General features: G+C 41.3%; 1 protein-coding gene across 9 annotated transcripts in view; it reads right to left on the minus strand.

The window, feature by feature from the left end:
- tenm3 (teneurin transmembrane protein 3) overlaps nt 1-13,233 on the minus strand; it is a 498,200-nt gene that overhangs the window by 89,388 nt on the left and 395,579 nt on the right. For all 9 annotated transcript variants that reach the window (XM_074697994.1, XM_074698004.1, XM_074697986.1 and 6 more), the window contains 3 exons: nt 5,862-6,008; nt 800-930; nt 622-710 (listed from right to left, as the gene is read on the minus strand). In XM_074697994.1, coding sequence (XP_074554095.1) covers nt 622-710; nt 800-930; nt 5,862-6,008 — 367 coding nt within the window. The remainder of the gene's footprint in view (nt 1-621; nt 711-799; nt 931-5,861; nt 6,009-13,233) is intronic.

Genomic DNA, 13,233 nt, shown 5'->3' on the forward strand with positions numbered 1-13,233 from the left:
CTGCTGCTTTTAATATTTCACTCATTGTCTAAACCAAACAGTCTCTCTGATCTTTATCATTTCTCCTCTATGAAAAACAACAGTTTCCTCACCATGGCTGTCTGCATGTCCAGAGAGGTCAAATTATTCTGCAGTTGTATCTGCTCTTTGCTTAAGTTTCAAAGAGAACAACTAGAACTAACTGATCTAGTTTACATGAAGTCTGAAAGCCCAATTTAAAGGTTTTGTTTTTGTCACGTCCTGAGCTCACCGTGAATTAGGGCATGTGTGACCACATTTTTTTAATCTTAAGTTTCACACAAACACACTCAGGTCACTGTATGGTTTATGTCAATGCATACATTAATGTTACCCAGAGTGCCCTGCATGCTTTGAGCAGCAAATCACCATCCCTGTGATTAAACTAATGCTAAACTAGAAGCTCACTGAGTTTCTGTGCTGGTTGAGTGTGGGCGACAAACAGTCCATGGGTTTTCAATCAGGTGGTCATGCTTCTGTGTCACAGCAATGGAAACCGATACCAAAAACTCCTGAAAAGCAGTGGCTCAACCCACATGCAACCAGAATATTTGTAGAGTTATACGTTTGTTCTCACTGCCAAGCTGCTGACACCCTGCTCACCTTCTATTGAAAGGACTCTCCTCATTGATGACGTGGGTGGATTCAGGACCCAGGAGGAAGTGAATACGTTGGAAGAAAGACCGGGCAGCCTGAGGAAATAAAGAACATCAAATCAGAACATTTGAAAGTGATTTCTAACATATTTTAAAGTCAGATTCTTGATTTTGTGTCCAATCACCTGCTGAGGAGCCAGAGCAGATGGTGATTGGCTGAGCACCTCTGCCGGATCAGGGGACCCCTTACAGTACTGCTGGTTTTGACAGGAAGGCTGCAGGCAGCAGTCTGGATCCATACAGTCCGTCAGGCCATCTAAATCACAGTCAGAAACATTAATTATAACTTCATTATGTCACAACTATATCCACAAAACCTGAAAGGAGGCTGAAGAAGAGATAGAGGGATGAATAAAAGATGGATAAAGGGATCATGAAACAATGAGGGATGATGGAGGGATCAGGTATAAAAAACTGTAGAAAGATATCTTCAAGTTCATTGATTTCTAATAAAAATAACATAAATAAAACTTGAAACTGATGTTTTAAACTTTCCCTCCCCATTCAATCAAGTCCAACCCTCCACACAGTTAAATTTCAGCTCATATGTACAGAGCTGAACCCTCTCGGTTGCCCTGCTTTGGTTCAGATATGGGAGTGATATTCACTGATAATAGATTTTCACTTGGTGACAGATGTTTGCTGGTATCTATGCCCTCTCAGTGTCTACTTAGGGGAGCAAGTGCTGAGCATCACTATGCAGTAAACAGACAGGGCCCCACGACCAGCCAGGGAGGTGTCCACGCCAGATGGTTTGGTTTTTTGAGCTGTCATTCTTTGCAAATCTGACATCAGCCTCGTGTTTTTGATGCTTCCAGATTAAGGCCAGCTGAGTCCAGCACCTGAACAAGGAGCAGTGATACACAGCTCTGTCTTTAGTGGCAATGTCTTCTTTGAGGAGCCACATCTGCTAGGATTTCTCATGAGTCGCCATACGTATGGTGAAAGTGACCTGACAGGAGGAAAGGCCCCAGAAGGCCCAAAGACAGAATTCTCACAGATTTTAACAGCAGATTTGCAGTGTGTGAATGTGTGAGCCATGAGGGTGTAAGATGGTGTAAAATGAAGAGCAGGACCGTGAAAACCGTTCCTGCCTCAAGGTGGTACTTCCCAGAGGTCCAGGAAATCTGGTGAGGTTGCCTGCATGCTTAAGGTTTCTGATTTCAGGGTTTTTTATCTCCCCTCACTCGGTCTACAACAAGTCGATCCCCTGATGTAATGGTCTTTGTTTAGTACTTCCTGACCAACAGTCTTCTTTGACCTAATAGTGTAAATGTGTCTGTGTGAGCACCTTGTGTTCCACTTTAAAGAGTGACCCTGTAAACTGGAGAGCTTCACCTGTTAAGATGCATAAGTTAGTTTATATATATATATATATATATATATATATATATATATAATATATATATATATATATATATATATATATATATATATATATATATATATATATATATATATATAAACTAACTTATGCATCTTTACAGGTGTTAAGATGCATAAGTTAGTTTATATATATATATATATATATATATATATATATATATATATATATATATATATATATATATATGTATATAACAGTCGGTGTTCATCAGCTGCTGCCAGCAAGAATGAACAGTAAGACTCAGTAACATTCACTCTTACTTTCAGTAAGAGCATGAAGAAATGGAAGAAATGAAATTTAAATCAAAGAGGAAAAGAACAAAAATGTTCCTTTGTTTCTTGATTGTCTGATTAGGAAAAGGCGGAACTGATGAATGATGGGAAAATGGAGCGATGCTGAATAAATATGTGAGCAGTCTGTGTTCATCAGCTGCTGCCGGGAAGAATGAAGACAGAGAGGAGACAAGGATGGATGGGTAAGGAGGGACTCACTAACAGAGGAGGAGAGAATAAGGAAGGAAAGGAAGGATAAGGAAAGGGGAGGAGAAGGAGGGACAGATGGAGAGATGGAGGGATGAAGGAGGTATGTAAGAGTATGTAAGAATATACTGGCTGCCATTTATTTCTGTTAGTTTATGAAAACCAGGAGTACATCTGGTGAGCAGACACAGGAGACTACTGTTACACACACACACACACACACACACACACACACACACACACACACACACACACACACACACACACACACACACACTCCCCTGACCAGGTCTCTTTTCTTCGAAAGAAACCTCATAAAGGGATCAAACTGGTAAATATAATCACATGAATCATTGTCTTAGAATGTACTAACAACCCTGATGTCTGTGTAGAAGAAATGCTTCATGCTTTTTGATTTGTTAGTTGTTGGCAGCTTGATTATCATGCTAAAGATATAGCCTGGTGCTATACTTGAGGATCCTCAGGACTATGAGAGGGTTAGCCAAAAAGACAGCCTGATCCCCTTTTGTCTGTTTAGATGATACATGATGTCTTTTTGTATTTTTCAATTTCAAATTGGAAAACTTCAGCACCTGCTCAAACATCCAAACCACGCTCCCTGCTGCTGGCCCTGATCAAAGTTTGATGTCATCTTGAAATCTTGAATAACTTTGAATTTGTGTTGTTTGGGTCTCAAAACTTTTCTCTCCTCTTTTCAAAGCGTCAGCCCTCTTGGCGCTGCAGCTCATTTACCGCAGTCTTTACTTAGACAACTGTTAGGCAGCTTTTTCACTTCAGTACCTCATCAAGGTTTATGCTGTGTTTTCTGCATTCCTTTGGCTACTGAGGCTCTTTAATGGACTAACGCACCTTTATGCCTGCTGTAGGTATGATGGGTAAAAATATGAAGCTTTTATACTTTCAAAGTACTTTTCATTCCTTCTCAACAGTCAATAGCAGAGCCATGGAGGTGATTCATTTTTAAAGCAAATACCGTTGCAGGTATTTGAGTAGAGATCAAACTGGACTGGTTTTCAAGGGTTTTTAGAGAAGGTCTAGTTCTAAAAGCCTCAAATTTTTTATTTAATGAAAAGAACCTTTGTTCATTTTTTCTTTCTATCTCTAATTATAAAGCATCATGACTTAAAACCATTTATTTGGCCTGCTCTTTTCTTTTACAAGTGCTCACACGCTCCTATGATGATTACTTCTCAAGCTGGTGCTGGTACTAGCTCCAGACCAGTTCCTGACTTAGCACTGGTTCTTTGTGTTTCAACTGTCAAAGCTCTGGCTCCAGGTGAGCAAAGCTGGTGCTTAGTAAGCACCAACTCTTTGCTGGGCCAGAGCAGAGCACCAACTGCATAAGGGGCTAGGGGTAGGGCTACAGCCACCAACAATCAGTTTGAAAAACAGTCATTCTTAAAAAGAAAAGCTGCTGAGAGAGTCGTCTGTTGTTTTGCAAGAGTTTACTCATTTGAAACTTGAACTGGAGGAGAAGTTTAAGCAGCAGTGCACCATCTCTTACGGAGCAGATATCATTTCATTCAACAGACTAAACAGCCTTATCTTATTTTTCTTATTTACATCACTGGAGGTCATTTCTGCCCCCTGTTCGTATGTTCACATTACTCCTCTGCTCTCTCTATCAAGCACTGCAGAGATCCGTCCAGGTGTGTTCACAGACACACCAACACATGCACACACACATGCATAAATGCACTGACGAGCATGATCCCTGTAGCACACAGTCAAGAAGGATGACGTCACAATCCGCCTCAAGAAACAACAATATATAATAAAAAATCTCTGCTGATTTTCAGTGCCCCCAGCGCGTTTTTTGTTGTCATCCCAGCCCCAAGTGTCTGCGGTCGACACTAGGGCTGAATGATTTTGGAAAATAAGCTAACTGCGATTTTTTTGAGCAATAGATCCTTCTATACTACAACCAACATGACAAAGGATACTGTCAACGTACAAAAAAAATCTTTTCTGCACTTTCTTGAAAAAGAAAAGGGAACACTGAAATTTTGCTGAGCTCCAGTTGTCAGACAACAAACCATACGGAAACAAGGGGTACAACTCTGCCAGCCACTATCATTCTACTGTAGGGATCTCTGTAGCTCTTTTTGATTGACTTTTTCTGGTTTTAAGGAAGACTGAGCACAAGGTACCACATTCCCTCCAGGTCTGTGTACATGAAACTTTATTTTTTTATTTTATTTTATTTTTTTAAATGGCAGCCTTTGAGATTTGAAAATTGTCTTCTATTACATTGCAATGTAAGTTTAAATTCGATTAATTGCTTAGCCCGCCCCCTCTTGCAACAGCTTTGCATGCAGTGACATTCTGACATTTTAAGGCTCATCTATCCTCCTTATGCTCACAAAAATGTATACATTCTTTTCAAACGATGTCACTGTCACTTCTGTGCGTCCTTTGCGTTGGCATAGCTGTAAACCAATATATCCACCAGAGGGGCAGCCCAGAGTCAAAAGTTTATGACAACAACAAACTCAAATGGCGACTGTGGAGGAGGTGTTGTTATTGTAGCGCTAACATAAAGACAAAAATGGAGGCAGTGTTGTAGGAGATGGTGGTTGGTGAGGCGGTTAAATACATCACACAGTTTCCCTACTGTTATGTCTTCTTCGTGTATTACTCAAGCTACGTATTGGAGAGTAACAAGGTAGGTCCCAAGGTTTCCAGAGGCACTGTTCTGTTTGGTCTGTATGTGTAAGCTTTATAGAAACATGCAGAAATATGGACAAAATGAACACAGAGCACAGCCAAAAGGCTCTGCTCGTATCTGTAAAGTTGAGCATAAACGGACCTTTGTGGTGACACACTGATGTGGCTCCAACTTGCCTCCCTGCTGAAGTCAAACCAAAATGAGTCATTGGAAGAATGTAAATAGAGCCAACTAAGTACACACACTAAATGCTACTGATGCTATTTTCACACCCCAAAGTTCCTGCACCTCTTTGAAGTACTAACCCCCAGAAAGTGCCACTTTAAGAGGTAAGTTTGTTACACCAGAACTCAATTTAGACCCTAGTTTCTGTGGTTGGAAAAACTTGTATATGGCTAATAGACTGGCAGTTTCTGCAAATGACTTTTAGATGACTAAAGACCTCTACTCATGAATAAAAAGTGAAATCTTTTCTCCAAAGCCAGTCTGAAACTTGCTTATGTTGTTGTCTCAGCATCTGAGCTCCAGCTCTGTCCAGCCCAACAAACATTTTCAGTGTCCCCACCCTGTCATCATCCATCCCTCAAACAAGCTCACCTGCTCCTGTCTGCGGAGGGTAAAAAAGTATGTACCTCCTTCATTATCCTTGCTGTCTGTGCAGAGTGTTTCCATGGCTACGTGACACCCGGCCCCTCTCCATCCTGATTGGCAGATGCAGTGCCAGCCGCTGGCCTCCAGGGTGCAGCGCCCGTTGTTGTTGCAGAGACCTGGACAACCCTCTGGGACAGGGGACAAAGACACAGTTACAAAAGTTAGACTGAGTAAGTGGGTGGGAGGAGTCATGGCTGGCCGTCAGGAGGGAACAGACTTCAACCAATGCGCCAGTGTGAAGGTGGTGGGGAACAGATTTGTACTGAAGCTCTGAGAGATGAGTGAAATCAATACTGGCTTTCAGTTTTTTTTTACTTAGAGTGATTTAATGTCAAAACAACAACATGCTCAGTGTCTCCCTTTCAACTTGGAAAAGCCTGAGAAACAGAAGGAGAGCATCATGGGACGTTGAATCTCCAGTGAGCCTCAGAAACAGCTTGAGGTGATCCGGCAGGCTCTGCAGGCGTGAGACAGGTTCACTGCAGGTTTCACGCAGCTGAGGGAAATCCTCCTACACAGTACTAAAGCTCTTTCAGATAACACATCTGAAAATATCAGCAAGAAGAAATGTGGAGAAAATAACCACATGATGATGGACAGGGTGTCCACACGCTCGTAGCTGGATGCAGAAAAAGGCTTTTAATAATTCACTGATGTCAAGCTTTAAGGACAACTTAACAGAGACTGAGATGATGAAAGATTGGTGTAAACTCAAACTTCCTGGGGTACATATTAATGAGCATCTACGTAAAATTTTCCCCAAAAAAGGGGTTTGCTTTGAAGGGATACCGATCTCTACGGTGCATGATTCCAAAACAGTATCAAGTTTAATTTCTGCTAAAAGTTGAGATCAGTCCAGCCAAGGCAAAACCTGTGATCTACGTTTTGTCTCTTAAGTTAAAAACAGCTGTTTCTTAACTTAGTGCAACAACGCATCTTATTTCATGCTAATAAACTAACCCTATACCTAAAACTGTGTTTAATTTTGAATCCTTCTGGAGTGTGTAAAGATAAGACATCGAGGCTGGAGACAGAAACATTTCTGTAACTCTGGGATCAAATGAGGACCCTCAAAACCAGTCCTTGTATTAAAACTGGTTCCATGATCACTTGGCACGATCCAGGTCCAAGATAAAGATGAAACTGCATGGGGCAGTGTATTGCAAATGCACATCTACCACAGTACTAAACAAAAGGAGAGGTTGTTTAAATTGCTCCAAGATTTTTTTGCAAATTCTTCTTCTCTACCAAATTTGACTCCAGAAACGGTTCATCATACAGTAATCACGGTGATATCTGTGTGATGACTCCAATGCGAGGATTTTTTGTACCTCCGACACTACTAGCTCCAGCAGACATCAGAAATTTTCCTAGGTGCAAGGATGTGGGAATTTTTCACGTGGAAAGGACTGCACAAGGAGGTGAGGCTGCTGAAATGATATCATTCATCAGCATGAAGCCGTGCGGACCTCGCTGACTAGTCAGGCATAATTCAAAGTTGACTCAGTCCAGCTTCAGGTAAGACACCAGATTCAGCTTTGTGAAAAAATGGCCATGTAGAAGAGTTGGATTTGTTTCTTGATGCAGGCTTTGTGGACCGTTTGGTGTTTGGTTTTGCATGTGCAGCTCTGTTTGTGCTTTGGGCAGTTAAGGGCACTGATGTGGTTTGGTCTTGATTAAGCATCAACCAGCCTTTGACTTGACATCGACCAGTCGCAACCCATTTAGGTCTTAGTTTGAGATGATCTGTTCATTGGTAAGGCAGAGGGAACAGACTTCAACCAATTCAACTGATCCCAGAGTCTCAGGACTCTGGGATCAGTTCCAGGACTCAAGAAGACCACCAGTGTCTGGATCTGATAACCATGAACCTCACAGTTCTGGTCTTGTAGAGGCACTCTGGTCTTTGACAAAGTCTGGACCTGGTTTCAGCTCTGAATGAAACAACAGCAGGTTTCTAAAAACCTGGTCACCTTGAAGACAACAGAGTCAGAATGTCCTTTGGAGAGTTTACCTGGCCCAGCAAGTCCCAAAAAACTTTCATCAGAAACTCTTCCTGAGCTTCAGGGAAACACTCAGCACATAACTTTTGGCATTAAACTCAAACACATTTCATGTCAGCAGAAAACGCTCACTGTCAGCCGCTTCAGTATAAAAATACCTCCTGAAAGACTTCAAACAGGACGCGTTGGTTGAGCCCTAACGTGTGTGACGGCCGTGAGTGATGAACCTTTCTCCTACAGATGGACTGACAGACTAAAAGACAGATCCAGAGACAAATATAGAATACAATACAATAACCCACATGTGAGAGAGACACGGACTGACAGACAGACAGACAGTCAGCCTCTGGTGAAATGCACTGGTGTTGTAGTTTCACATGAACTGTGGCCAAAAATGGCTTCAGTTTGCTGCAGCTGAGAATCAGTTCTCAGCTGAAGAAACATGTTATTTGTTCATATGATGGGAATAGAAGCACAAACAAGATACAAATCAGACTGGAGAGCAAAACAAACCAAGAGAGTTTCAATTTGTGACTTTTTTCCTTTGAAAAGAAGCAAAACTAAATCTCTTTGAGCTGGCAAAAGAAGCTTTTCCACTTTACAAATATAATTTGTGTGGTCTTGCCGAGCCAGTCATTGAAAAACAAACCAAATCACAGGTTGAATCCATGTGAAAACACAACAGGTAGACAGATACACAGTGCACAAAGTATAGGGAGGACAAGGTGCTTTGGACTGCCTGCCTCCAAAAGCTATACTTTCTGCCTCTGTTTGACATTCCCCGATCACAGAGTAGACAATCAGATAGACCGATCGATAAACAGTGACTATCAGACCCAAGCAAAGCCCAGCTGGAGAGACAGAACGAGGGATGAATGTGGAGACAGGAGAGAAGATAGACAGAGAGAGAAGACAGGGGGGGCAGCAGCTGGCTTAAGTGACACAAACAGATATATCAGGCTGGAGGATGCAAGACAAAACATGTAATAGTGCACGTGTGTAGTTCTGCATCTGTTACTGTGAAGTGTGTTTGGTGTGAGCCAGAGACAGGGTTGACAAAGATGTGGCCAGAAAAAGAAACCCAAACTGAGACGACAGCATGTACAGAAGTCCAACCAAAGAAGACAACAACTAAAAACTCAGTAAAGAAAGAAAAACAGATAGACCAGGTGCTCAAAAAGACTGGAAGGAAAAGAAAGGGAAGAGACAGGAGAGGCAAAGTGGAATGCTTCAAATCAGAGTCAAAAGAAGTTGACAAAGCAGAGTGTGGAGTGGTTGTATTTTGGGACAGAAAGGCCTTTATTGAGTCTTTGGCATGAATTACCTTTATATCCTGAGAATAGGAGAGGGCACGAGGGAGAAAGGAGGGAAAATTAGGGAAAAAAAGTAAATCGAAACAAAAGCAGCACTGCCAAATATACTCTCTGTGATGGACAGATGGAAATGGCAGCCAAAGGAAGAGAAGGAGAGGAAGAAAGAGCCGGGGTCAGGGGAGTGCAACAACACTGCAGGAGAACCTCAACAGGGTAAAAATGAGCAATTCATTCAAATCTGTCTTCATTCACATTTAAATCACACACCAGGGAGGAGGAGGGGGAGGAGGAGGAGGAGGGACACAAAGCAACAGATAAAGGGATAAAACCAGAAAAGAGCAGCACAGAAACATGTTCAAGAGACCCCCCCCCCCCCCCCCCCCCCCCCCAAAAAAAAAAAAAAATAAAAAAAAAAAGTATGAATCAAACACTCAGAAAATATCACCAAGCCCCACAGCTCCACAGACTGAGGCGCTGCACGAGGTATCATGTGGGACAGATTCAGCTGACCGCCACATTGCTGCTGGTTGGTTGTTGCTGTTGGTAACTTAGTCTGGGATTCAGGTTTCATGTGGATCAGAATGACTATGACCAGGGGATCCACTTTGCACCTGAACAGGGACTCATGCCTCCATGGTCCTGCTTTTCAAAGGAAATCTGGGCAGGTGTAGCCTGATCCTGGTAAAAGTTTTAAAAGAGCTCTAAATGGGACTTTGCAATGTATACTTTGTCCAACAGGGGCGCTAAATCCACACAAACAAACAGAACCTCAGCTTCTCATATCATTTACATTTAATTGTCCTTTTTTCTTTCTTTCTTTGATTACGTTACGAAACTGAATGAACTGAACCAACAGCATTCAGGTGCTTAATATAATCCAGAGTTTGAGTATTAAGGCATTTGTAAAATTGAGGCTTATTCATTTGTTTTTATTACATGTAGTTCCTGAAGTCCAGTCCAAGGAACCAGATAGTCCAGATACCATGATCAAAGTCATTCCAGGCAACACTAACCCCGGTTTCAGTTTCAACCCTCAGAATCTCAAGCCGTTTCTTTTTTCTTTCTTTTTTTTTTTTTAAACCTTTTATTTTTTTTTCCTTTTTAGGGAATGAATATATCCAACACATTTTCAGGTACCCTCGGACCTAAAGAACACAGGAGAACTAAAGTTGCTGAGCAGTATCTGAAACAATGGGCTCTGAATGCAGAGAGCTTAAGCAGCTTGAGCTTAGGCAGCTTGAGCTTAAAGGTGTAGTCGGCGGTCTGGAAGAAAACGAGTGGAGAGGCTGTTGATAAACAAATTTAGATATTCTCTCCCTTCATACCCCACCCCTGGCTCCATGCCTGAAAGATGATGGATGTGCATCCTCATGGAAACAACCAAAGAAACTGCGTAGCTGACCAACATGGCGGAGGCCGGACCAGTGAATGCTCGAGGATCAGTTCACTGTAATACGTAAAGCCGTATTTATTGTTTTGAAAGTAGTAGTACTGTGACGAGTTTTAGCCGTGTTGTAGCAATTCACAGGGAAGAATTTGTAATTGTAGAAAAAAAGAGTTGTATTCATAACACTTTCCACTCGTATAAAAACAACTGTAACCTAAACCCAATTTCACAACTTACGTATATGGCAGGAGATTTTTGTGCAAAAACAACTTTATTGACACAGAAATTGTTGAAATCACAAATACGAATCATTAATTATGCATAGCCTACGTCTTTTTTGACAGCTTTCTTACACCACATGTGGTCTGTTTAGACATGTTTCTAACAACAGTGGTGATACATCCGGGTACCCACAGAAATTTTCAAATCTGATGATTACACCAGTTTTTCAGTGATTGGGATATCAAGTATTTTCAGCAATTCTGAATAAAGTGGAGAAAAAGTACTGATCATTAGCCGCAAAATATGGACTGTGACTTCACAGCTACTGTTGTAATGTCAGTGAGACTTTATGTTTTATTTTCATATGTGATGAGTGTAAATAAATGTTCAAGGAACCACAGTATAGACCTGAAAAAAGGAACTATCTGCAGTCTAAAATGCTCACATAGAAAGTGTTCTACAACAAAAACTGGAGGTGTTATCTTGGTGGGGAAAACAAGCACAAGAACTGCAACCACATTTAATTCTCTCTGACCCCAGTGCTTCTAGTTAACTAGGCCCAGGATTTCTTTTTTTTTCTTTCTAGACAATTAAGGATTTTAAAAGCCCAGTGAGATTAATAACTCTGACATATTGTCCAGATTTCTGGACAGTGCCCTTTACCAAACAATCTGACTGCAGCCATTTCAAAAGAATAATATAAGGAAGGAAAAATGCATGATCTGAAATAATTTGTTTGTGCTCAACCCTGGAGTGCCTCTGAGGATGTGCTTCAGCTCACTCCTGTCCAATCCAATGCTGCACAGAAGAAACATGCAGCACCCAGGCTTCTGCTCTGTTCTGTGACAAGATTAAGGGCTGGATAAATCTAATCTTCATCAGATAATGACTGCAGTATGAACCAATCCATGGTTCAGCTCTGTGGCTTTCTTCATTCACGTGGTAAGGTACAGAGCACATACACAACTGCAGAGGCTGCAGCCTGAGCTTATCCTTAACTTGTCTGCTTAGAGTTAAAACATGCCCTGACTCTGTTGACTCTTCCAATCATGTGAATGTCAAACAATGTAAACTCGAACATATCCTCAAGTTAACTCTAACAGCAACAGTCCAAACTGTTTTAGAAACAAAGTGAAGTCGCCTCAGTTCAGTTGTTTGAGAACATTATGTTGCAGCAACTTAATAAATGACAGTTTTGCACATGCGTGGCATCACAGTCGAGTAAGTGGACGTTTGGTTGGAATTTAAAACATGCGAAGAGCACCTACTGGGCCACATCACCAAGCAAAACTAGCATTTCTAACTGTTAGTTAAACTGTCATCATGTGGTCACATGTTCCAGAAAAATAACAGAGGTAAAGGAAAAAAGACCATAGGCTCTAATTTGGTAGACCAGGTGCATGCTCTTAGCATTCAACAATACACCAGATGATCGGCCCAACCCAGTGGAGATCTACGTAAAGCTGCTTCTGGACAAGACAGTTATAGCGCCAACTACAGGTTTGGCACGCTATCTGTAGCGTTTTTAATCTCTCAGCGTTTCCGTGTGAACGCCAATATGTATGTATACATACATGTTTCTTGACTGTGTTTTTTTGTATTTTGGGGGGAAATGTTGCCATGTAAACAGGGCCTCATTGTGGAGATGAGCTGTCAGAAACTGGAGCCAGCCAAGAACAGCAAAGATATGTGTCGTGTAATGGCTCCACTCTATCTCCCAGTGTAAAAGTGTACCAGCTATAAGCTACATGAGCCTCTGACTGACTGAACTCATGTGCATAATTATAAAGGTAATTTAAAAGTAATAGAGCCCTTAATGTTTATGTGAAAACATTATATTCATTATATCCAGTGAAAGAGTTGTTCTCATGATCACTCAAAGCAGTGACTGCCAACAACAGGCAGTAAAAATGTTGTGAAAAATGTTGTCCAATGTGTATCTGATGAGTTGCTTTTTTTGTTTGTTTTTTAACCTTTTTGCACCTAGGCTAGGTTGCACAGAAAAGGGCCATTAAACCTTGAATAAATGCACTTTATTTCTTGCAAACAACACCACACAGGGATGTTTACCACTCTGCAGCACAGTTTGAGCTGCATTTAACCCTTTTTATGTCCTTTGTGAGTTTGGTTTAGCTGGTAAAAGATGTGCCATCTTCTTGGAGTCAGGTCCTCTGAGTCTGGTCTGGAACAATCATTTTTTATGCATTGTGAAAAATAAAAAAAAGATCTATACAAAGCATGACAAATTCTTTGGTAACCAATTTTAGGGGGTAAAAGGTTCATCAGGGGATTTTGCTGTTATTTAGTCTGTCAGCTGCTCATCTTTCACTCTTTTTTCATTTTTCAGAAAGTTAAAGATGCAAAAGAGTCTTTGAGGTTGGTGAGCCCCCCCCCCATTAACAAACCAAAACTAACTTCAGAGGATAGA

This window comes from Halichoeres trimaculatus, unplaced genomic scaffold, assembly GCF_033239565.1.
Source record: "Halichoeres trimaculatus isolate MK-OKI-2021-1 unplaced genomic scaffold, fHalTri1.1 fHalTri1_scaffold_2, whole genome shotgun sequence".
In the NCBI taxonomy this organism is placed as follows: Eukaryota; Metazoa; Chordata; class Actinopteri; order Labriformes; family Labridae; genus Halichoeres; species Halichoeres trimaculatus.